The sequence below is a fragment of the Sinohyriopsis cumingii genome, chromosome 5 (assembly GCF_028554795.1).
Source record: "Sinohyriopsis cumingii isolate HCF-2022 chromosome 5, ASM2855479v2, whole genome shotgun sequence".
Lineage (NCBI taxonomy): Eukaryota > Metazoa > Mollusca > Bivalvia > Unionida > Unionidae > Sinohyriopsis > Sinohyriopsis cumingii.
This window is the reverse complement of record NC_142965.1, coordinates 97,541,177-97,564,895: the sequence shown is the minus strand read 5'-3', so window position 1 is coordinate 97,564,895 and position 23,719 is coordinate 97,541,177. Positions and strand designations below refer to the sequence as shown.

Here is a 23,719-nt window from a genome sequence, read left to right as displayed (position 1 = left end):
TTTTTTCTGCTACAAACAAATTACCACATGGAGTCAAGAATACGCAATGACTGTGACAATTGGTTCTGTGCAGACCAATTAGGTCATATGTGTGCTTGACAGCAATCCAATAAATGCTTACAATGTTCAATATGAGGAAATTATTGGATCATAGAACACAATCCATTTTTGTATAAAATCATGAGATAGGTGTATAATAATTACAGGGTTTTGATGTGTATTTTAAATGATGTTAGTCCCTACTAAAGTGTGTGTGTGCGTGCGTGTGTGTGTGAGTGAGAGAAAGAGAAAGAGAGCACAAGAAAAATGTGCAGTTAGATCAGGGGCTTGAGCCTGAGAGCTCCCAAACACCTGACCTATCTATGCCAGAGTTATTTCAGTGGAAGGAAGTAATTTTTTTAGATTTTTTAATGAAGTTGTAGAAAACTCCATATGTCTGCCAGTGATTGTGTTATATTTAATTTCAAACTTGTTGAATACATGCTTGAATCATCTGTCTTCTCAAGATATTACTGTAATATATGCTCATAACTTGTGTCCTCTTTCATTTTATCGAGGTTATGCCTAGTTGTTGAGAAAAACTCCAGTACTGTGACTGCATGGAAGATGGGGAATAATGAGTCAGGTAGGTATTAGGCTGATAAATCAGCCCCTCACCCGTGATAATATTGATTTTGGGGTTAGGGGCTGATATCACCTATTCAGTAAAAGCTGCAATTATTGGCATCAGACTTTGGCTGCAAGCATCAGTGTACATTTTATACACTTACCTGCATTTCTCATGGCAGTGGAGCTACCATTGGCTGTATAGCTTTTTGGTGACATGTTCATTATATTTCCAGAGCAAATCCTATGTTTGATGACTCATAAATCCACGTGGAATAGGGCAACCATTTATCCTGTGGCCATTTTGAATTTTGCGCTAGATGTGGCTGTTACCAATTACCGGTATGTGACTAAAGTGTACACATGTTGGTTCCGGAAAGATTTGCATGCAGCAAAATTTCACATTTTAATGAACAGGTGACATCAGACCCACTTGTCATTGATTAGTATCAACACAGATTTGGGGGCTTGATTTATCGGACTAGGTAGGTAAATGAAATACAAATCATATAGCAATTATTAGTGTTTCCAGCTACTCTAGTTTCAGAGAGGTCACATTTATCATAGAGTAATTACATATTTGAAACAATGTAAAAATACAAAATAAGCATGTAGGATTTCATATACTTACTTTGTTGTGTTAATTGTTGTGCTTTGTGTTTTTGTTTAACATGAGCATCAAAGAAACCCATAAGTCCCAAAAACACTTCAAATAGTCTACATTAGTTTTGCATCAGGTGTTGCCACATTGTTTCATATATATAGCATGTAACTGAACAATAGTTTCACTTATGCACATTAAACATAGTTCCATTCATTTTGCACTGGAGTGTAATACAAATTACATGTCAGCGGTATAGAGCGTTAATTAACCAAGTGACTGTCTCAGTTGCAATGTCATTGATAAGAAACATAAATAGCCAAAAAATGGGGAAGTATTATCTGAAAGAATAGAAGAAGGATGCATTTTGTTGAATCAAGAGTCAATTTTATACTAAAACTACCAGTTCCCACAGATTTTTTACTAAAACTAACATACTTCCTTAGATTTTGTACTAAAACCAACAGATTCCGTACTTGAAAGCAAAAAAAATATACTCAAATCACAGTAACACATGATATGTACAGAAATGTAGATGATATATTGAAATAAATAGTGCCAGTATTTCCACCACCATTAAAACTTTTATGGCCATACAATGAAACTTCCACTTTTATCACTGCTGTTATTTGACAAAATGTAAAGATGATTGAGATTCATTCATTGAGAATATAGGCACGGTCTTTTAAATTCATTCACATGAATAAGAAAACTTGAGTTTTCAAGTCGTAACATTTTTGTTGTTTTTAGTGGTGTTATATAATGTTATTTATATCTCTATTTGATTTAAAATATAAATAGTTATTGAATACAGAAAAATATTTGTGTGGAATGCTCATCTACCACTGCCAAAATAATTTCTTCATGGAAGTATTTAATAATCTATACATATATGTTGTCCTCTAGTGGTAGATGTCATAACATTATGACAACGTAGAACATTATAGATCATGCATTCATCCAACATATTGTGAATACAAGCTGTATTACAAGATGCTGAAAGAGGTTACAGTTTTGATTTGCTTTGTTTTCAGTCTGGTTTTAAATAAATGGAAAACAAGACAACAAAGATGTTTTGCTACTAATGACATTTTTTTTACATCCATTTGGCGAGTGTCTTGTGCTAAATTGCTTGAGGGTGTGTTGACTGCTGTTGAGTGTAGTGTACTCCAAGACCTTTATATGCAAAGTCTGTGTCACCAAGGTTACACTGGTGTGTAAATGTTGACCATTCAGACTCCCATTTGTCTGCTTCATGGGCACAAGACACAACATTTGCTTTGCTGTTTTCCATGTGTAAGCAAGATGAGACATGTATCACTTTTCCAGCTGTGAAAATGGGGGTGGGGGATATATCAATATTTCCATTTCGATCTATTCTTTAAATGTTCAGTTTTGTTCCATAACTTTAAAGGCATCTAAGATGAAGGGTTTACTTGGTATACCCCTACATTCATATTGTCACTAGAATATATCATGTATTGCATGTTTGAGGTCTGTCACAGGTCAGTATTTTAAGGTTTTGTGTCACAGGTAAATATTTTAAGGTTTCATGTGTCACAGGTCAATATTTTAAGGTTTCTTTTGTTTGTGCTTTTTATCACGAAAGCTGTTTAGAGTAAAGGGACGAATCGTGTACACTTAACACTTCTCAGTTTGATGGCATCTCATCTCATCTCCCCCAGTCAGGGTATTTTTTCAATATTACGGTCACTAATAAAAAAAAAACCCATTTTCCACATTTTTGTTCTCAAACCCACTGAGATGCAGATCTGTCATAAAAGGTCTTAGTCCTATTTCATTATTGTGATTTTTTTGGTGACCTCTCCATAGCTGGTGGGCAACACAAATTCACTGTTGAGTTTTTGGCTTGCTTATTCTTTTAGATTTTATTAGGAAGCCATGTGTCCAAATGATTAGGAATATCACTGGGTTGACAAATTTAAAATTTTGTCAGGTGAGTGTGGAAAAAAAATTAATCATAAGGATCAAGAAACTTGTTTTTGAGATGTTCCAGTTTAGTTCTGAGATCTGAAGATGATTCCAAGTTTTTGGTAAAACTAGAGGTTTTATATGGTAACTAGTTCAATGATGGTGCAATGGGGTGTTGCAGCAGTATTTACAACTTTGTCTTCATCTTTCAGACCATCTGCATACTATGGCCATGATAGGAAGTTCTGATTTTATTGAATTTACATTTTGTAATGGCAAAGATCAAATATTGTTTTGGGGTGTTTTGATTGGCTAGATAGGTTTTGGAGTTTTTAGATAAATATATACTGAAAAATGGAATGACATTTGGTTTTTCGAATGTACGAAGTTTGGTATTTCGACCTAAGATGACCTGCAGGGTTAAATTAATTATAAGATAGGATGGTAGGTGGCATGTTGAATAGCCAGTATTGTATATATATAAAACAAAATGTACATGTATCAAGCATCTGCATTTAAGATGGCTTGTGAGTAATACTGAAGGCCAGTATATAGTCCTGGATATAATGAAGTCCTGTATAACAGGAGTAAGACAGTCAAGTCTGTTTCCCAATTAGTAGTTGCCTTGACTCATATTCAAGACAGAATTAAGCTCTACAAGTTTCTGTTTCAGATATGATTCAGAAGCAGAAAGAGATTAAAGGATTAAAATCTTCCTGGTAAATATTGCTTGATGCAAATTTCAATGGTGTATCTTGTGTACTTTTGTATATTAATAAGATTTGAAGATGGCATCAAGTAGCTTGCTTTTTATGTAAATTTTAGCAGCATAGTGCACTCACATTTACCCTTAAGTATACTGCCTATGTGAACTCACATTAACACTTGTGTATGCCTATATGAACTCACATTAACACTTGTGTCTGCCTATATGTACTCACATTAACACTTGTGTATGCCTATATGAACTCACATTAACACTTGTGTATGCCTATGTGAACTCACATTAACACTTGTGTATGCCTATATGAACTCACATTAACACTTGAGTATGCCTATGTGAACCCACCTTAACACTTGAGTATACCTTCCTATGTGAACTCACATTAACACTTGAGTATACCTGTCTATGTGAACTCACATTAACACTTGAGTATGCCTATGTGACCTCACATTAACACTTGAGTATACCTGCCTATGTGAACTCACATTAACACTTGAGTATGCCTGCCTATGTGACCTCACATTAACACTTGAGTATACCTGCCTACATGAACTCACATTAACACTTGAGTATGCCTATGTGAACTCATATTAACACTTGAGTATGCCTGTATGAACTCACATTAACACTTGGGTATGCCTATGTGAACTCACATTAGCACTTGAGTATACCTGCCTATGTGAACTCACATTAACACTTGAATATGCCTGTGTGAACTCACATTAACACTTGAGTATACCTGCCTATGTGAACTCACATTAACACTTGAGTATACCTACCTATGTGAACTCATTAACACTTAAGTATCCCTACCTATGTGTACTCACATTATCACTTGATTATGTATACATATGTTTACTCACATTAACACTTGACTATATTTACATTATGTGTACTCACATTAACACATGAGTATCCTTATCTATGTGAACTCAAAAGTACACTTGAGTATCCCTACTTTGTATGCAGTCACATTAAGAATGAGGACACTTACCTATGTGCAGGCACATTAACAATGAGTATGCCTACCTATGTTGTGCAGGCAATTTAACAATGAGTATGCCTACTATGTGCAGGCATATTAACAATGAGTATGCCTACCTATGTGCAGGCACATTAACAATGAGTAAGCCCTACCTATGTGCGGACACATTAACAATGAGTACACCTACCTATGTGCAGCCACATTAACAATGAGTACGCCTACCTATGTGCAGGCACATGAACAATGAGTATGCCTACCTATGTGCAGGCACATTAACAATGAGTAAGCCCTACCTATGTGCAGGCACATTAACAATGAGTAAGCCCTACCTATGTGCGGACACATTAACAATGAGTATGCCTACCTATGTGCAGTCACATTAACATGAGAATGCCTACATGTGATTCTGGGTTTGTATTAAAAAACACTTGCCATTTGCATTGCTAGTCACATTAATGCTTTAATTTTATTTTGTCTGTCTGTGGACATAAATGTCCCAATATCAAAAATGGGATGGGAAGGGTCAGAGGAAATTTAGATTAGACAATGGGCTGCTATTCTTTTATATTGAGAGTAGTAAGTCAAATTTTGTGTAGTCTAAAATGTCAAATCTTAGAGCTGAATATCGGTGCCATATAATTATGCTGTTGAACATGTAAGTTGAATATCAGTGTCGATTCTTAAATTGGTCACAGGATAAATGGGAGAGGTGTCCCTTGTAATATATATTAGCCTTTAGTATATTTTAATAAAAATTATTAGCCCCTGTAAATATCAGTACAGGTTTGGAGACTGGTAAATAAAAACTTTTTCTAAAATAAAAATGTTCAATCTCCTTGTAATACAATATATTTGTATATAATTTTGAAGGTCTTTTGTCAAAATTGAAATCATCCCATTTATAATTAAGTCTTAAAAGGAGATTGATTTATATCCAAATCATCTTAAGGAGCTTAGGTTTTTTTTTTTTTTTAGTACAGAACAATTCAAGGTTAAAACTTTTCATTGTGAGATAAGATTCTAACACTTGGCATTTGTTGTGTATTTTTTAAAATTCTGTGATAGGAAATGTTTACATTGTATATTATGCATGTAAATTGAACATTGCAAATGGTACTTGTACTAAATCCTTGTATATGGTTTTTAATCGGCTGACACTAATACAATTTATTTTCCAAAATTAAATACATGTCTGTCAATAGATATTTTACTTGAGACACTGTTCTGTTGATTTAAACTGATTATTCTGATTTCTTTAGAATTAAAAGTTTGAAAGGATTCAACCTGATTTTAGTTGTTCAGTTTATTGTTTCCTCATACAACCATAATGCAGTTTAGCAAAGTAAAGTTAATGAATCACAAGTCATGAAATAGAAATATCTTTTTATTTGAAAATGCATGTTTTCTATGATAAAATGTTCTTTAATTCCATTAATTAATGATGATATGTGAACCCTGAAAAAAATGGATTTCAGCCTGGAGAAAACCAGGTAAATTTTTCTTTAAAAAAGGTGTGGGAACCATAAATTCTGTTTTGGATAGATTTTATGAATAATATTGCATGTAACCAGCATAGCTCAGGAACCATTCAGCATCAGATGCAGTTTGATGTGCACATTGTTGCAAAGATTTAAATATTCCTTTTATGTGTTAAGTCTCATCATCTTCATTTTAGACAGAGTTGTGGTCCTTGTTGAGCAAGTTCTTGTCTTATGGAAACTTGGAATTTACTCATAATCAGCATAGCTCAAGAACCATTAAAAAAAAATATTCTAATGGAATCTAGTAAGAATATTATTTCATAGCTGTTTTGTTTTGCCTGATCATTTTGTATTGTTATTGTCCATTATTGTGGATGCACTCTATTTATTTCCACAAAGTTCTTCAGTTTACATTTCTGCTCAGTAGATTGATGCTGGTGGTGTCCATTGCATTGTACCCATCACTAATAGCTCTTGTTTGACAATTACAAAATTATGAAGCTTCAGTGAATGGGTAATTTTTTAATGAAAGGTCGAGGTCTTGGAACAAAATTGTAACACATAATATGGTAAATAATTTATTTTCTCACTAAGGATACAGAAGTAAATAAAAAAGATTGATTTTATTCACTACTTTCAGCCCCAGATTAGAATTATGTATAGATGGGCAGGACGCTGCCCAGAATTTTGCCTATGGCTCCAGAGTAAATGACATATCCATGGTGGACCTAGCAACTTTTAAAACAGTGACAGACTCAACAGGTTTGCAGTTTTTTTATACCATTTAACGAAACCATCCCAATCTCATTTAGATCTTTTTGCAATAAAGGAAATAATGTGCATTAATTTGAATGTGTCCTTCACATTGTTTTTTACTCTGTTCCTGACATTATTTTGACTCTGTTGCCCATAATCACATTACTTTTTAACTTCGTGGCACACAAACATGCACACTAAATCTATATTTACCTTAGCTCCTGTATCTCATTTCTTTATGATAATTACACACTAACATCACAGGTTTGAAGCCATGACCCTACACATGCAAGGGTTACATGGTCTTCTATCTGTGATTGGTGGTCTCTTCTGGGTTCTCCATTTTATTCTACATCAAGGGCCACATCACGCTGATATTTAAAATATCAAGATCATATATTATAAATTGTGGACACTTGATATGCAGTCAGCATAAAATAATATTTAAAACTATTGCACAATAATATTATGTTTACATGAATCAGAATCATTACTTTTTTTTTCTTGATCCATAGTTCAGTGAAAGAACCTTTTGTGATATATTTCTGTTGAGATCTGATAAGATTTGATGTATTTTCAAAGAACTGTTGTTCCTGCCACAAGGACAAGGGGGCATAGAATAGCCTAATCCATTCATCCCGAGCCTGTGTGTACAATTTGTATCACAGTTTTTGGTAAATTCCATATGTGGTAGACTTTTTTCAGGATGTCCTGGTTCAGTAACACATCCTGAAAAGCTCGTGATCAATTGGGACTAAATTTGAGAGGATTGGATTTTTAACAAGGTCAGCAGATATCCAGCTGACTTGGCATTCTTGTTCATAAATGTTATTGATAGCAGCATTTACTTTTAACCATGATATTATTCCACAGTGAGATCTGATTGTATTGGCAAGAGTTATGTCCCTTATCTGGCTTAAATCAGTTAATAGATTATTGTATAAATCTTGTGCACACAACTATTCTCTCATGTTTGGAGAGATGCTTAAGCCTGTAATGGTTATGGACCAGTAGAGCTGATGGGCTGGTTTGTTGTCTGTCATCCATCTGCCCTGTAGCACAAGTTTGTTATTACTCCTCCTAAATTACTTAGTGAATTGCAATGAAACATTACACACACATTCGTCTTGTGGTCAAGTTGGTTATTGATGAAAACGGTGCCACTTGGACATCAGTATGGCCATCACAGTGACCATCTTCAAAATCTTTTATATCGCTACTCCACTTGAAGGAATGGTCATATCAACATGGACTTTTCACCAGACAACTTCTTATGATGCCTAGTTGGTCCTTTATGACAATGGTGCCATTCTGACATCTGTAAAACTGCAGCTGAATGTCTTAGAGCAACTTCTCCTGAATAGAAAGTCTTACTGACATGGGGTTTACACCAGAAGACTTCTGATGGTGTCTAGTGGGTCCCAAATGAAAATGGTGCCAATCACATGTCCATTATGGCCACGACCTTGGTCATCTTGAAAAATGTGTTGTTGCTATTGCTTCTTAATAAAAAGTAATATTACCATGGGAATTTCATCAGAAGACTTCTTATGATGTCTGATTAATCTTAAATGAAAAGCCACCATATTGGCATCTTAAAATCTTGTTATATTACTAATCCTCCTGAATGGTTGGTTGTTATGAACATGAGATTTTACTAAAAGATTGTTTATTATGTCTAGTTGGTCCTAAAGTGCTTGGACATCAATATAGCCACCTCAGTGGCCATCTTGAAAATCTTATCACAATTTTTCAGAATGGTCCAAAAGATTTGGAGTCAAGAAGATGTTGAAAAATGTGCATCTTACCCATACTTTTTTCAGCTGAAGAAAGGAAATTCTCTCTCTCTCTCTCTCTCTCTCTCACATAAAACCAGTCCACCCTGGTGGAGTGTCTGCCTCTGATGCAGGCAACTTATAACATTGTTACTAGCAGCTGCCTTGCTTGGTGCTTAGCATTAAGATTTAGAGTTATCACTGGTTGGCCTGGTGTCAGGATAATTAGAGTGGGTGGGATATGATGCTACATGCCTGCTGCATGGTGCCCCAGTGCTAGATATCACTTAACACTAAAATTATTAAAGCTATTTTAATAATCTAAATCACACACACACACACACACGCACACACACATATACAAACTCTCTCTTAAAATTGCAAATCAGCCATCTCCTTTCATTTTCTCTTTAGGCTTCTAGATTTCCATGTTGTGAAAGAATGCCATCAGTTCTCCAGATAACTCATCGCGAACAAGGGCAGATTTTAAAATGTTTTAGATCAAGTCATGAAAGTATTCTTCACCTAGATGGTCTTTAACACTTGCTCAAACACAGGTCATGCAAATCATTCCAACAGATGAGCTGTGTTAAGGAAATTCTTTCTTCTATTTTTCCTTCAAGTTACATGCCACAGTTACTTTGCAATCTTCTGCTTCTTTTGATTTCTTGGCTGATAAATCTGAATGTATGTCGTTTTCATCTGAAGATCTTTTCTAGTGAGAAAAGCGTTTATGGTTTGTTTGTCTGGATGACATGTTGCTGAGCTAGAAGGAAACTGCATGAGAGCATGAGGTTAAGGATGCTACTGTCATAACAATGCCTACTCTCAAAACACATAATACCATCCCATGTTCTCTGCATTAAAGATTGGACAAATCCTGATAATAGTGTTTGAATCCATTGCATCAGAAATACCTATGGAAACAAAAGTGTGCATAACATTTTTTGGACATGCATCAGTGATGCACAGATATGTGTGACGGGAAGAACTGGTTGGACTTAAATGAAAATGGCAGTGATCCAATAGGGCCATAACATAGGCCTTCTTTAAAATCTTGTTATCACTACTTCTCCTAGATGACTGGTCATATCGATACTATGCTTTCACCATTCATATCAACATTTCCACCAGAAGAATTTGTATGATGTCTTGTCAGTCCTAAATGAAATGTTGCCAATCTGACATCCAATATGTCAATCACAGCAGCTAATTTAAAAATCTTATTATTGCTGAAGAATATCAGAGATGGTTTCAGCACTCAGCACTTAAAAGAAGACATGATCTTATCTTGAAATCCTGGAAATTCTTTTCAGTAGAGTGACAGTCTCTTTGAGGGACTCTTGTTTTTATATTGTTGGCTTTTTCATTGCAAAGCAAAGATGTGCATATTGTGCCAGCTTAACATTCTGATGAATTTTGTGAGCTACATCCTGCTTTGGATTGAGCAATAATTAGCTGTACGCATCTTAGATGTGTAGGTTCTCTTTGTTTTGGCATGGACATGTTAATGACAGATATTGTTTGGCATGGACATGTTAATGACAGATATTGTTTGGCATGGACATGGTAATGACAGATATTGTTTGGCATGGACATGTTAATGACAGATATTGTTTGGCTTGGACATGGTAATGACAGATATTGTTTGGCATGGACATGTTAATGACAGATATTGTTTGGCTTGGACATGTTAATGACAGATATTGTTTGGCATGGACATGTTAATGACAGATATTGTTTGGCATGGACATGTTAATGACAGATATTGTTTGGCATGAACATGGTAATGACAGATATTGTTTGGCATGGACATGTTAATGACAGATATTGTTTTGGCTTGGGCATGTTAATGACAGATTTTGTTCAAATACTTCCATACACTTCTGCCTGGTATAGCACAAAAGTGAAGCTACTGTTAATTAAATACAAGTGTTGTTTTTTATTCCAGATTTGTCTTTATCTCAGGAAGTTAGCTATCTGTCATACCTGGGACACAGTACAATTTTGTGTTGTTGCAGAAACAGTGGTGACCTTGTTGTCCTTGACCTCAGAGACAAGAATGTCAAGGTGACACATTCACCTTGCCTGGGTAGACAGGCAGCTTTCTGGACTGCAATAAAAAGTGTGGATGGGTGTGCAACAAACCAAGGGAAAACTCTTCTCATCCAGCTGTCCTCAGAGGGGCAGTTTATTTGTCTAGATCCAAGAAAGATTAATGAATGTATTTCAGGGGCAACAACTCACAAGGGAGCTAACACAGATAGCGAACATATTAATCTACAGGTGATATTTTATGATCTGCTTTTAAATGACAGCCTTGAACTTAAGAATGATATTTAAGATTAAGTATCTTAAATATTGTAGAAACTTTTCAATAATTATGTATAAATAAAAGTTGTAAATATATATAGTTTGGAGATGAATAAATGTAATTAATCACAGTTTATAATTTCATGTAAATTCTTATTCATATTGAGACAACTGATTATTGTATTTTTTCCTGTCAGTCATTTTTTGCATGGCTTTGGTAGTTTGATACTTTTTTTTATAACCTGTCTATGTCCATTAACAATTTAGAATGGATTTTTGGTAGACTTACAGCACTTTATTGGCTGTTACTTTTATTGCAAGTTCTAATTGATGAAAAGTCACTTGTCTGAATCTTTGAAGTGTACAACCAGATTGATATTTGTTAATTTCAGACAGTTGCTATTAGCTGAATGTAATATTTATATTGCAACATAACTTGAATATATGAAGTCTGCATAAATTCAAATGAAATGTCCATACAGTTGTTTATTTTTCTAATTACAGGTATCTTCTTGTCAGAAGTATGTCTCTACATCTGGTTAGTAATTCTAGTATATCTTCTGAATTAGTTGGAGTGGGAGGGGGTATGGTGAGGAATGCATGTTTTACAAATACAGATATGTGTCTTTTGGGATTGATTATTATTCTTTAGTTGCTCATGATGATTAGGTGGCCTTGGGTGACTGAGTGGTAGGAGGTATTCATCTTTACAAAGCACTCGCATATCTCAGCTCAGTTTGTGTGAGTTTTGTCCTGCCTTAACTAATGTGGGTATGTGAGAAAGCTCTCCAGTAGATTCCTGTGGGTCACTGGTTCTTTCTGGGGTCTTCCTCTGCCAAATATACTGGCTGCCATGTGTAGTCTCTCATGTGCTGGAAATGGTGTTAGATCCCACAAAAACAAACTAAAGTATAATAAATGTGAATGTTAGTGTTATCATAATTACAGTTAGAAATGCCTGGACGCCCATTCAAACAGAAATATTGATCCCTACCGGCTGTAGAGTATGTAATTGGCATATCCAATAAAGTTCCCTATCTTTCCGATTAATGCTGCAACTAGACAGATATGAATCACATGGATAACTTGTATTATCTGATACTGAACACAGTTTTTGGTGTGTTCAGTTTGGTTAATTGCCTTTATGGCAACACTCACAGTCCAAATTACTAGCCCCTCATGGTGAACTCTTAAAAAAGCACACTAACATATAACAGTGGTATCCTTCATCTTTGGCCTGCAACACTGAATGCCTGTGATCTTGTATTACATTTTTCAGTTAGGATTAACTATAACTATGACAACAGAATATTTTGATAGCATTCTTTGATGAGACTTCAAATGAATTTTCTTTTGGATGTTCCATGAAATCATTTGCAAGGAAGTTATACCCCTGATTGCCTGTTTTCCTGACTTTGGTTTGGTTTACAACACAAACTGACTAAAATGAGTCCTTGAATTTATCAGAGTTTAAGCATTCATTGACATCCTTTATGGGAGTTATATCTTAGATTGTGCATCCTCCTCAATTTGGTATCTGCGTTCTAACTTTACAAAGGTTTATTGAACTGCAGCTAAATTTGGTAGGAGGCTTAATGCTGAAAAGACCTTGAGCAAGTTTGATATCCAGTGTTCAGCAGCATCATTTACAAGAGTTATGCCCCCCAATTGCTAGTCCTTCTAGCTGGTTTCCACAGTAGAGCTCAAGACTCATAATCTAAGGGTTGCTGGTTCAATACCAGCCCATGTCAGCCTGTGTCAGCAGCTTTATTGTGTCATTGGGAAAAGCTATTAGCTCCCATGTCCTCTGCATGATGTCACCAATAATATGTTGAGAGTACCATTACAAAGCAACCAACAAACCAACCATTTAACAAGGATTGTTGGATTGCAACCAAATTTTGATCCTTTATACTGACATGACCTTGAATGAGTTCAATTTTCCGTGTTCCACAATATCATTTAAGAGTTTTATGTAGCCCCTTTTTGCCCATTCCCTCTTTAAGTACCCAGGGGGTAAAATGTAGTGAGTGTAGGTCCTTTGCAACACTTGGATCACTTATAGTTCTAGTTTTTTTTCATGCTGTCAGTCATAATATAAAGGGTAACATTTAGCATATGGTATTGATTATATGGCCTGGATATATTGAATTTACTGTTATTGACCAAATTTTACATTGCTAAAGTAATATGATTGACATTAATTGTGGCAGGATTGATAGTGAATGTCATAGGATTAACAGTAAATGTCATAGAATTGAAAGGTTTTGTAGTAGGATGACAGTAAATGTAGTAGGATTGATGGTAATTATAATAGGATTGACAGCAATTGTAGTAGGATGACAGTAAATGTAGCAGGATAGATGGTAAATGTAATAGGATTGACAGCAATTGTAGTAGGATTGAGAGTAAATGTCATAAGATTGGCAATAGTTGTAGTAGGATTAATAGTAAATGTCATAGAATTGGCAGTAATTGTAAATGGATTGATAGTAAATAAAGTAGGATCGATAGTAAATGTAGTAGGATTGGCAGTAATTGTAGTGGGATTGATAGTAAATATAGTAGGATTGATAGTAATTGTAGTAGAATTGACAGTAAATGTAGTAAGATTGATAGTAAATATAGTAGGATTTATAGTAAAATGTAGTAGGATTGACAGTAAATGTAGTAGGATTGGTAGTAAATGTAGGATTGATAGTAATTTTTGTTGGATTGATAGTAAATGTAGTGGGATTGATAGTAATTGTAGTAGGCTTGATATTAATTGTAGTTGGATTGATAGTAAATGTAGTGGGATTGATAGTAAATGTAGTGGAATTTATAGTAAATGTAGTAGAAATGATGGTAATTGTAGTAGGATTGGCAGTAATTGTAGTTGATTGACAGTAAATGTGGTAGGATTGATAGTAAATATAGTAGGATTGATGGTAAATGTAGTAGGATTGATAGTAAATGTAGTAGGATTGATAGTAAATGTAGTTGGATTGATAGTAAATGTAGTTGGATTGACAGTAATTGTAATAGGATTCATAGCAATTGTAGTATGATTCATAGTAAATGTAGTGGGATTGATAGTAATTGTAGTAGGATTGATAATAAATGTAGGATTGATAGTAAATGTAGTAGGATTGATAGTAAATGTAGTTGGACTGACAGTAATTGTAGTAGGATTCATAGCAGTTGTAGTATGATTGATAGTAAATGTAGTGGGATTGATAGTAAATGTAGTAGGATCAAAGTAAATGTAGTGGGATTGATAGTAAATGTAGTAGGATTGATAGTAATTGTAGTTGGATTGATAGTAAATGTAGTAGGATTCATAGTATATGTAGTAGGATTCATAGTAAATGTAATGGGATTGATAGTAAATGCAGAAGGATTGATAGTAAATGTAGAAGATTGATAATAAATGTAGTAGGATTGATAGTAAATGTAGTAGGATTTATAGTAAATGTAGTAGGATTGATAGTAAATGTAGTAGGATTGGCAGTAAATATAGTAGGATTGATAGTAAATATAGTAGGATTGATAGTAATTGTAGTTGGATTGATAGTAAATGTAGTTGGATTGACAGTAATTGTAGTAGGATTCATAGCAATTGTAGTATGATTGATAGTAAATGTAGTGGGATTGATAGTAAATGTAGTAGGATTCATAGTAAATGTAGTGGGATTGATAGTAAATGTAGTAGGATTGATAATAAATGTAGTTGGATTGATAGTAATTGTAGTTGGATTGATAGTAATTGTAGTTGGATTCACAGTAAATGTAGTGGGATTGATAGTAAATGTAGTGGGATTGATAGTAATTGTAGTAGGATTCATAGTATATGTAGTAGGATTCATAGTAAATGTAATGGGATTGATAGTAAATGCAGAAGGATTGATAGTAAATGTAGTAGGATTGATAGTAAATGTAGTAGGATTGATAGTAAATGTAGAAGATTGATAATAAATGTGGTAGGATTGATAATAAATGTGGTAGGATTGATAATAAAGTAGTAGGATTGATAGTAATTGTAGTTGGATTGATAGTAAATGTAGTGGGATTGATAGTAAATGTAGTAGGATTGATAATAAACGTGGTAGGATTGATAGTAAATATAGTTGGATTTACAGTAATTTTAGTATGATTTTACAGTAAATGTAGTAGGATTGACACTAAATAAAAACTGTAGTCTATTTGTGACATCAAATCTTGTAATAGACTGTTTTGTTAATGTAAAAATTAACACAATCACCTTTCAAAACTGCTTCTTTGAACTTTTCAGGATTTGATGGTGAGGTGGATGTATTTTGCTTTGATTCATTTAAAAATTCTAATGAGAACAAGATAGGACCAGTCTTCACCCATGAAGGTCATGTAACTACATGTGAGGAGCCAATCACAAGTGATTTTACAGTGACAGCTCATCTTCAGCATCCTCTCCAGGCATCTTTAATCCTTTCAGCTGCATCTGATGGGTCACTTCATGCATGGGAATATATCCTTAAATGAAATTATCGTACTATGAATATAACTTGAAAAAACCTTTGAAGGACAATCTGATAATTATGTTATTGATAGCAACAATAGTGTCACAGTAATATATTAAATATAAAAATGTTCAGCTATTCCTCATGGTATATCTAAACTTCAGAGAGGTTTCCAAGCAAAAATGATGATTTAATCATCTGAGACACTTTAAAAAAAAAAGATGCTTTAATGCAGATAAATCGGATGCTGATAGTAAACATTGAAATGTTCAAAAGTGTTATTTAGGTCTCAACATGTGGCATTTTAAATGAATGTAATGATACTGTGTTTATAATTTAAATGAATGTAATAATAATATGTTTATAGAATTCCTTATTGATTTAGTTAGAACTTGTTACCTGCTTTTCAAATTGATCAGGACTGTGTAGTAATCATCTTGTCTGTACATTCATGCATCCATGCTTTTGTTTCCAATAGGATTTTGATCATATTCGGTAAATATTCTTATAGTGTGAAGATCTTGGTTGAGTAGGATAATAAGTGACAGTCAGTGAATACTGATGATGCGATATTGCATCCGATTGGCTATTATTGTTGTGATATTGTATCTGATTGGCTAATATTGTTAACAATAGAATCCTTATTTCTGATTAAATGTATGCCAATGCAGTAGCTAAATGAAATATTTTTTAAATGTTCAGGCCAAATAAAAAACCACTTCATGTTTTAGTAATTTATCTACTAGTGTGTGTGAATGTGTTAAGTACATGTATTCCTTTGTAAGACTGTGAATCACCCTTAGGTTTTCAGAATTCACTTGTTTTCTGTCTGAGCCTGACATAGTTTCTCAAGTCCACTAAACATTTTCTCATTTATTCAAGTGTGTTTTGACTTGCTGGCCCCCTCTGATAAACATTTTGCTAGGGTTTTGGCATCACACTCAGTTTCCCTGCTTATTATATCAATAGTGTAGCTAGAAAATTGTAGGCATCGATATTAATATCTCCTATTTTTATCTTAGGCTCACTAATATCAGTACAGTGTCTTTCACAGAATCAGTTATAGTTAAGCTCTTACATACCACTTTAGTTAGATGTTTTAGATTGCAACTTCAACAACAATTAACATACACATAGCAAATTCATCTACTATAAGGTACAGACTGTTTAATAAAAATGAGGTGGGTGGTTGTTATTTTCTTTTAATCTTAAATATTTTCATTTCTTTTATCTCAAGACAATTTTTTTTTCTTCAAAATATTATCAAGGATATAATATAGTGTTATTTGCAATAAATCAAAGCAAGATATTTGTTCCACCTATTGAGATGGAAATTAAACAAAAGAGTGTCAGAACATTGAATAGTTGGTCCCTAATATAAATGTAGTATACCATGGTATGTATCATGGCACTTCAGAAATACCATGATACAAAATTTTTCATGGAACCAGACTTTACAGCTTGATACTGATGAGTCCTGTATGAGTTTTACACATTGTTGTTTGTCAGAGTTAAAATCCCAGATGGTAAGACCCATTCACTTTTGTTTCTGCACAGTACACCAGTCCCTCAATAACTCGCACTCTGATAACTTAGGAACCTGCTTATAATGCGGGGTCAGGCATGGATCCCATTTTTTAAACCAGAAAATACCTACAAAATTGATCCCTATTTGTTGAACTTAAAGAAAATTGAGATCAAAATTGGTAACAGAAACTTTGATGTATCGCTCCTTTTATAATTGAAAACGGTAGATAGGACCTGGAAATTTTAATCAACACTACGAAATATAAAATTTAAAAATAGGTCATACAATTTCTTTACATTTTCTTTCCAAATGACATTCCTAGTACACTGCAATTAACGATATATAAGGAAATTTTGATCAATGAAAATGTCACTTATGCCGAGCGGAGGCAGTACTTTAATAAATAAATACAAATTAAATAATTTTTTTATCAATTGAAATTTGTGTTCTAGTTCTATCTTTTAGTTCCTTTTAAGTGTAATCATCATAAATGCAATGTGTCCTCTTGTAATTAAGCGTAAAATGCGTCAATATACCATAACAGCTATGTCTGCAAGCGTTTCTTTGAGAACCTAATTAAGTGCCGACCTTGTTTTGATAACTGACTTGCTGAAGCATTTGTTGTATTGTTGCACTAAATTAAAAGCTGGCCTTTGTATTATCACATTAATTATGTCTTTTGAATCAAATAAAGGAGTTGGAATAAAAGAAAAGTTAAAAGGCATGAAAATCCTACAACTTAAAATGTAGCGGCCCCGGTCATATGTCAGGTGAACTTACTTAATTTGATCAATCAAACACTTGTAAATGGTTTTGTGTATAAACTACCTTAGCCCTTTACCTCACAGAGTGAATGGCTTTTTAGCCCTCGAATACACATGTAGCTAAGTTACCCAGTGCAGGGCACTATAAATAGAACACCTGTTACCTATTTGACTCCATACACATAAGCCTGCCTGTTAACTGTTATGCAGTGTAGTGTATGCTATGTTTAACAGCATTTTTAACCATTTTATATTTTTGGTACACTTCTATTATGCACGGAAAAATTTAAGAGTAAAGTCATTATAGCTGTGTAATTATTTTTCACGGAAGAATTTTTTATGTGCTTTAAAATCTTGAGAGAACTTGTTCACTGTCAAGTCAGTGAAGCCGCGTGACCATCCGTAGCCTCCCATTTCTCATACACGAAATTTACAAGTTCTTTGCGTCTACATCACTAAGTCATCTGAATTTGATAATTTATAAAAACTAATTGCTACCTACATCATTATCAGAGCCTTTACCTAAGTTATTGAAGCTTTCATGGTTGTGATTCTACTCATGAAAAGTACTGAACGAAATCCGCGACCTCCATTTTGGAGAGTGGAGAATACGACCCAGTTACGTTAAATAGCAGGTTTCTACCAGAGCATAAACAGCGACCACGTAATCTGATGTAATGGTCATTCACAGCAATGAATGAGGTATCTAATAGGGGTTTTTCCCGAAGGTGACGCTATGAAAACCTGCTAAAAATGGCTGATGTTTACAGCAGATGTCAAAAAGCGCTTCCATGCAAATGGAATTTAAACGTCAAAAGGCGCTTCCATGTGAATGGAGTAGAGCTGTCTAAAGGCGCTTCCATGCGAATGGAGTAGAGGTGTCCAAAGGTGCTTGCATGAGGTAAAGGGTTAAATTAACTATTTCATAACTGTGATCAAAAATAACAAGGCAGCCAAGCAAAATGAATACTTTGTAAAATAAAGAGCTTGAATTCACAGATATGGACCATTGTGGGCAAGCGAGTTTCTGAGAATTCTTGAACTGGCACTTAGAGATATCCTCATGGATGATAAAAAGTTTCATTATTACTTCCAATGAAATCACGACATTAATATTGTGCTAACTGAACAATATAAAAATTGAGTGTCAACATAGGCAATTGTCTCACGAAATAAATGTCATGTGTTTTTGTGGAGAAAAAAAAAAGAATCTTGTTTGGTGGTGTAACAACAATTAGTCTAGTTCCCTGCTCTATGGACTACCAATTTGGCAGGATACTATTAAACACCACTATGGGAACCAGACTGATCAAGACAACAAAATGCAGTGATCTATTACAGCTTTTTTGCGCACACGTGATGGTTGATGAAACCAGTTAGAACAATCTTTCTTATGTTGGACATTTTGAAAATAAATGTTATTTAAAAAGAATAGCAAACAACTTCATTAGAAAAAGCGTGTTATTAACAATTATTATCGACGTGATAGTAAAATGAGGATTCAGTCATTAAACAGCCCTATTCCCTAATGCTGCCCTGCCCCCCCCCCCTTTGGTTTTTTCGATGTCAAAGCAATTTTTTCAATTTATGGAGGTCCCTTGGCAACTCGTGCCTTGCTTATAGTGCGGTCTATGTTTGTTGACTCTGTTGTGCGCGAGTTATCGAGGGAGAGGTGTAACTTCCTTTTCTGTTGGATTTTTTCCAAATTTGGAATGCAGCATCATATAAACATGACCTTGGGTTAGGTCATTTGTCAGCATTCTGCATCCTTGCATAGTGGAGTTATGGCCCCTGACTCAGATCCAACCACTTTGTTTCTACACAGTAACTCTCTTGATTATTCCCTTGGCAACAAAGTTTGGAGGTATATGTTTTGTTGATTCATTTATGCGTTTATCTTTCAATTTGTTCAGTCGTTGCCCTCTAAATATTTATATACTCTTTCAATATCTCAGACCATTTCACCTATACTGATGAAAATTGGTTTGTCTTTACATCAAAGGAACATGGCCATTCAAAAACTGGGGCGCTTTGACACAAGTGACTTTTGTCTCTTCAGCTTTTTCAGTCCCCCATTGTCTTGTACCCAGTTTCATCTACAATGATGAAAACTGGCATGTAAATCTTGATGAAAGTAGCTCAACCCTAGAAAAAATAAGTCACTATGCTCTAATTTGCAAGTTTGAGTGATTATTGTTTTAAGGTGTTCATTCATTACACCTCAGATATCTTGGATCCCATTTTACCTATGAATGAAAAATTGGTATGTGACTATATCTTGATGAAATTTTCTATTAAAAAAATATGCAACTTTAATCCAATTTGCACAATTAAGTTACTTTTTTATTTTCAATTCCTTTTTTACACCCTCAGTATCATGGTCCCTATTAAACTTACACCAGTGAAGTAACTGAACCATACCAAAACCTGGACATTGTGACCCGATTTTCATGCTCGAGTGGTACGAGTTTCAGCTTTTGCACTGAATATCTTAGACCTGATTTCATGAAGATTTTTTATTGCATCTCAAGTGAAATAAATTAACCATACCCTATTTCATCTACACTCATGAAAACTAAATGTTTGAGTAAATAAATTTTTCCCTGAAAATACTCATCTGATCACATTAACATTTGAAAAGAACACTACCTCTCTGGAAACACCAAATCTTTCATCCTCCTGTCTATATAATTTTTCATTATCAGGGGCAAGAATTCTTCAAAATTACCCATAAGGCGATTATGCTATTATTTAATTGGATCTGGTGACTGACTGGGCTGCAACCACTAGACCCACCAGATTCTATTCCCTTTTGCAATGCTAGATTTTAAAGATAGAACTTAGGAACCTGGACTGCCAATTGCTTCAGTGTAGTCTTGGATTAAAAATATTGCATTCAAAGGCTCAATTGAATCAATGGGGCTGAAAGGTTCATTAGGTTCATCTGGTCTCGGGGGCTATAGTGCTTATGTCATGTTTCAGGGCCTTTACCACAAGAAAAAGGTATTATGTCTGGTTCCATGGCTGTTTTATATGCATTTCAAGTAGTGCCTGAGGGCATGGACCAGATTATGTTTGCTGATTCTCTCTTTGTATCAGTTGAGAGTGACAACTTTCTGATGCTGTCCCATCTGTAATGATGCCCAATTCAATCATTAGATCCATCAAAAAGGCAAGCAACTCAATTGCCCTGCATGTCAAAGTAGGGCTATTAAAAATATTTTTTAGATCATAGCATCAGTTAGGTTCTGGCCTGATTCTTAAATTTAATTAAGTTGAACCACATCAGAAGCCATTAACAAGTCAAAGATTTTAAACAGAGTTTATTTCCTATTACTGTATTAATGTATGCAGTGGAGAAATTGGCATTTGGATGCACCTTAAAAAAAAGTAACTCGACCATACCAAAACTAGTTCAATGTCAGTGTGATCATATATTCATGTTTATGTGACTTTAGTTTTATCTGTTCATTTCATCTACGGCAAAATGTGATGCGGATGCATCAGGGTGAGTAATTGTCATAAAATTACACATTTAATTTTCAGTTAACTGTTTGTTGCACCCTTTATCTTGGACCCTCATTTCCCATCAGTTATGTAACTTGGCATGTGGAGACAAATCAGGGAGGTAACTCAGCTACTAGGTCATAGCAACCTAATATTCAAACACGAGACTTTTATTTTTATCTACATGGATGCATCTGATTGAGAGTAACTCACAACCAAAAGTAGGTAGGGAGCCACATTGGCTCATAGTTAATGCAATGGACTCACAACCAAAAAGGTGCAAGTTTTTGAATCCTACCGGTTTGGTTTAGCTACTGTGGTGTGTCCTTTGTTAAGGCACTCAACTCCAATTGCTTTGGCACCTTCTTGTGTTCCTGTTTTGTAAAGCATCCATCCACTTTCATTTACAGACAGTACCATATACACCCACTTATAAGTTGATATTGGTTCAGCTTATGATTCTCTTCATGCAGAGTTGGGGTGGTCTTATAATGATAACTGGCTAAATGCTTCATAAATCTGGGGTTGGACCGAAAACTCAATATGTTTATACTGAAAAATATTGTCAATATTGTTAATAGATTTCACAGACTGTACGATCAGAGTGTCACACAACACTAGCTCAGTCTCTACAAAATCACCTATAGATGACAGTAAAGACAAGGAATCAGAGTTGGATGATGTTTATGACCAGATGACGATGAGGATTTCTTAACTTTATTTGGTGACTCGGATGATGAGAATTATTTCTTGTACCAGATGACATCAGACAGTAACATTTATAAGACATCGTGAATCACGTAAGTTTGGACTTTAACTGTTTGCAAGACATATTTGGGCCATTAAGTAGGCATGATTCATGGAGTGGGCATTCAGTAAGCATAACTCGAAGAATGGGCCTTCATTAGCCATAACTCAAAGAATGGGCCTTCAGTAGCCATGACTCACAGAATGGGCCTTCAGTAGCCATGACACATAGAATGGGCCTTCAGTAGCCATGACTCATAGAATGGGCCTTCAGTAGCCATGACTCATAGAATGGGCATTCAGTAGCCATGACTCACATAATGGGCCTTCAGTAGCCATGACACATAGAATGGGCCTTCAGTAGCCATGACTCATAGAATGGGCCTTCAGTAGCCATGACTCATAGAATGGGCATTCAGTAGCCATAACTCAAAGAATGGGCCTTCAGTAGCCATGACTCACATAATGGGCCTTCAGTAGCCATGACTCATAGAATGGGCATTCAGTAGCCATAACTCAAAGAATGGGCCTTCAGTAGTCATGACTCATTTCCAAAATACATTCCCACAGGCAAGTAAAAACAATTGAGTGGGGAAGGGGTCTAGTTCCTTTTGTAATGTTTATGTTGAGCAAGGTTTATTCCCAGGATCTTGCCACAGTACATATATTATACCACCTTATTTTACACCTTTTTAAGTGTTTATATGTAACTTCTTCTATTACAAAAAAGACCAGTTTCTTTCATCTATCATATGTTATTTGCATGTTGTAGTAAATGTCAAGGCCAGTCTCAAATATTCTGGTGTAGACATAATAATATTTACTATTTAAAGCTGGTTTTAACAATAAGGAATATATATTTATATTTTAACTTGTTACATTTTAACTGTCATATGCGTACATACCCAGGGTTCACTGACTTTCAGGACCTAACCTAGTCTTGGGCAGTTTATGAACTTGCTGACTCTATCAACGATCAGTTTGTCAAAGATTGTTTTGATACAAATCGCCAATTTTAACACAATTAGGTGTTAATTGTTAATACTATAATTCAAGATATTTCTTTGACAGGTGTTTGGAAATAAATGGTACTTATCTTGAATGAGTAACCACCAGAAAGATTTCATTCAAAAGCCTGATTGATGTAATGAAATGTAATGCCCACAAACGGTGGCTATGATCTGTTGTTTATGTTATGATTAAAGGAGACCAATACATACTTATTTCCTGGCAAACAATTAAAGGAGACCAATACATACTTACTTCCTGGCAAACAAGTAAAGGAGACCAATACATACTTACTTCCTGGCAAACAATTAAAGGAGACTAATACATACTTATTTCCTGGCAAACAATTAAAGGAGACCAATACATACTTATTTCCTGGCAAACAATTAAAGTAGACCAATACATACTTATTTCCTGGCAAACAATTAAAGGAGACCAATACATACTTATTTCCTTGCAAACAATTAAAGGAGACCAATACATACTTACTTCCTGGCAAACAAGTAAAGGAGAC

General features: G+C 34.7%; 1 protein-coding gene across 1 annotated transcript in view; it reads left to right on the top strand.

Annotated features, from left to right (window-relative positions):
- Positions 1-16,527, top strand: part of LOC149799839 (integrator complex assembly factor WDR73-like) — a 42,655-nt gene extending 26,128 nt beyond the window's left edge. The window contains exons 5-10 of the mRNA XM_089958289.1: positions 558-625; positions 3,813-3,858; positions 6,970-7,091; positions 10,812-11,146; positions 11,678-11,711; positions 15,447-16,527. Of these exons, the coding sequence (XP_089814415.1) occupies positions 558-625; positions 3,813-3,858; positions 6,970-7,091; positions 10,812-11,146; positions 11,678-11,711; positions 15,447-15,673 (832 nt within the window). The 3' untranslated portion in view covers positions 15,674-16,527. The remainder of the gene's footprint in view (positions 1-557; positions 626-3,812; positions 3,859-6,969; positions 7,092-10,811; positions 11,147-11,677; positions 11,712-15,446) is intronic.
- Positions 16,528-23,719: the final 7,192 nt, after the last annotated feature.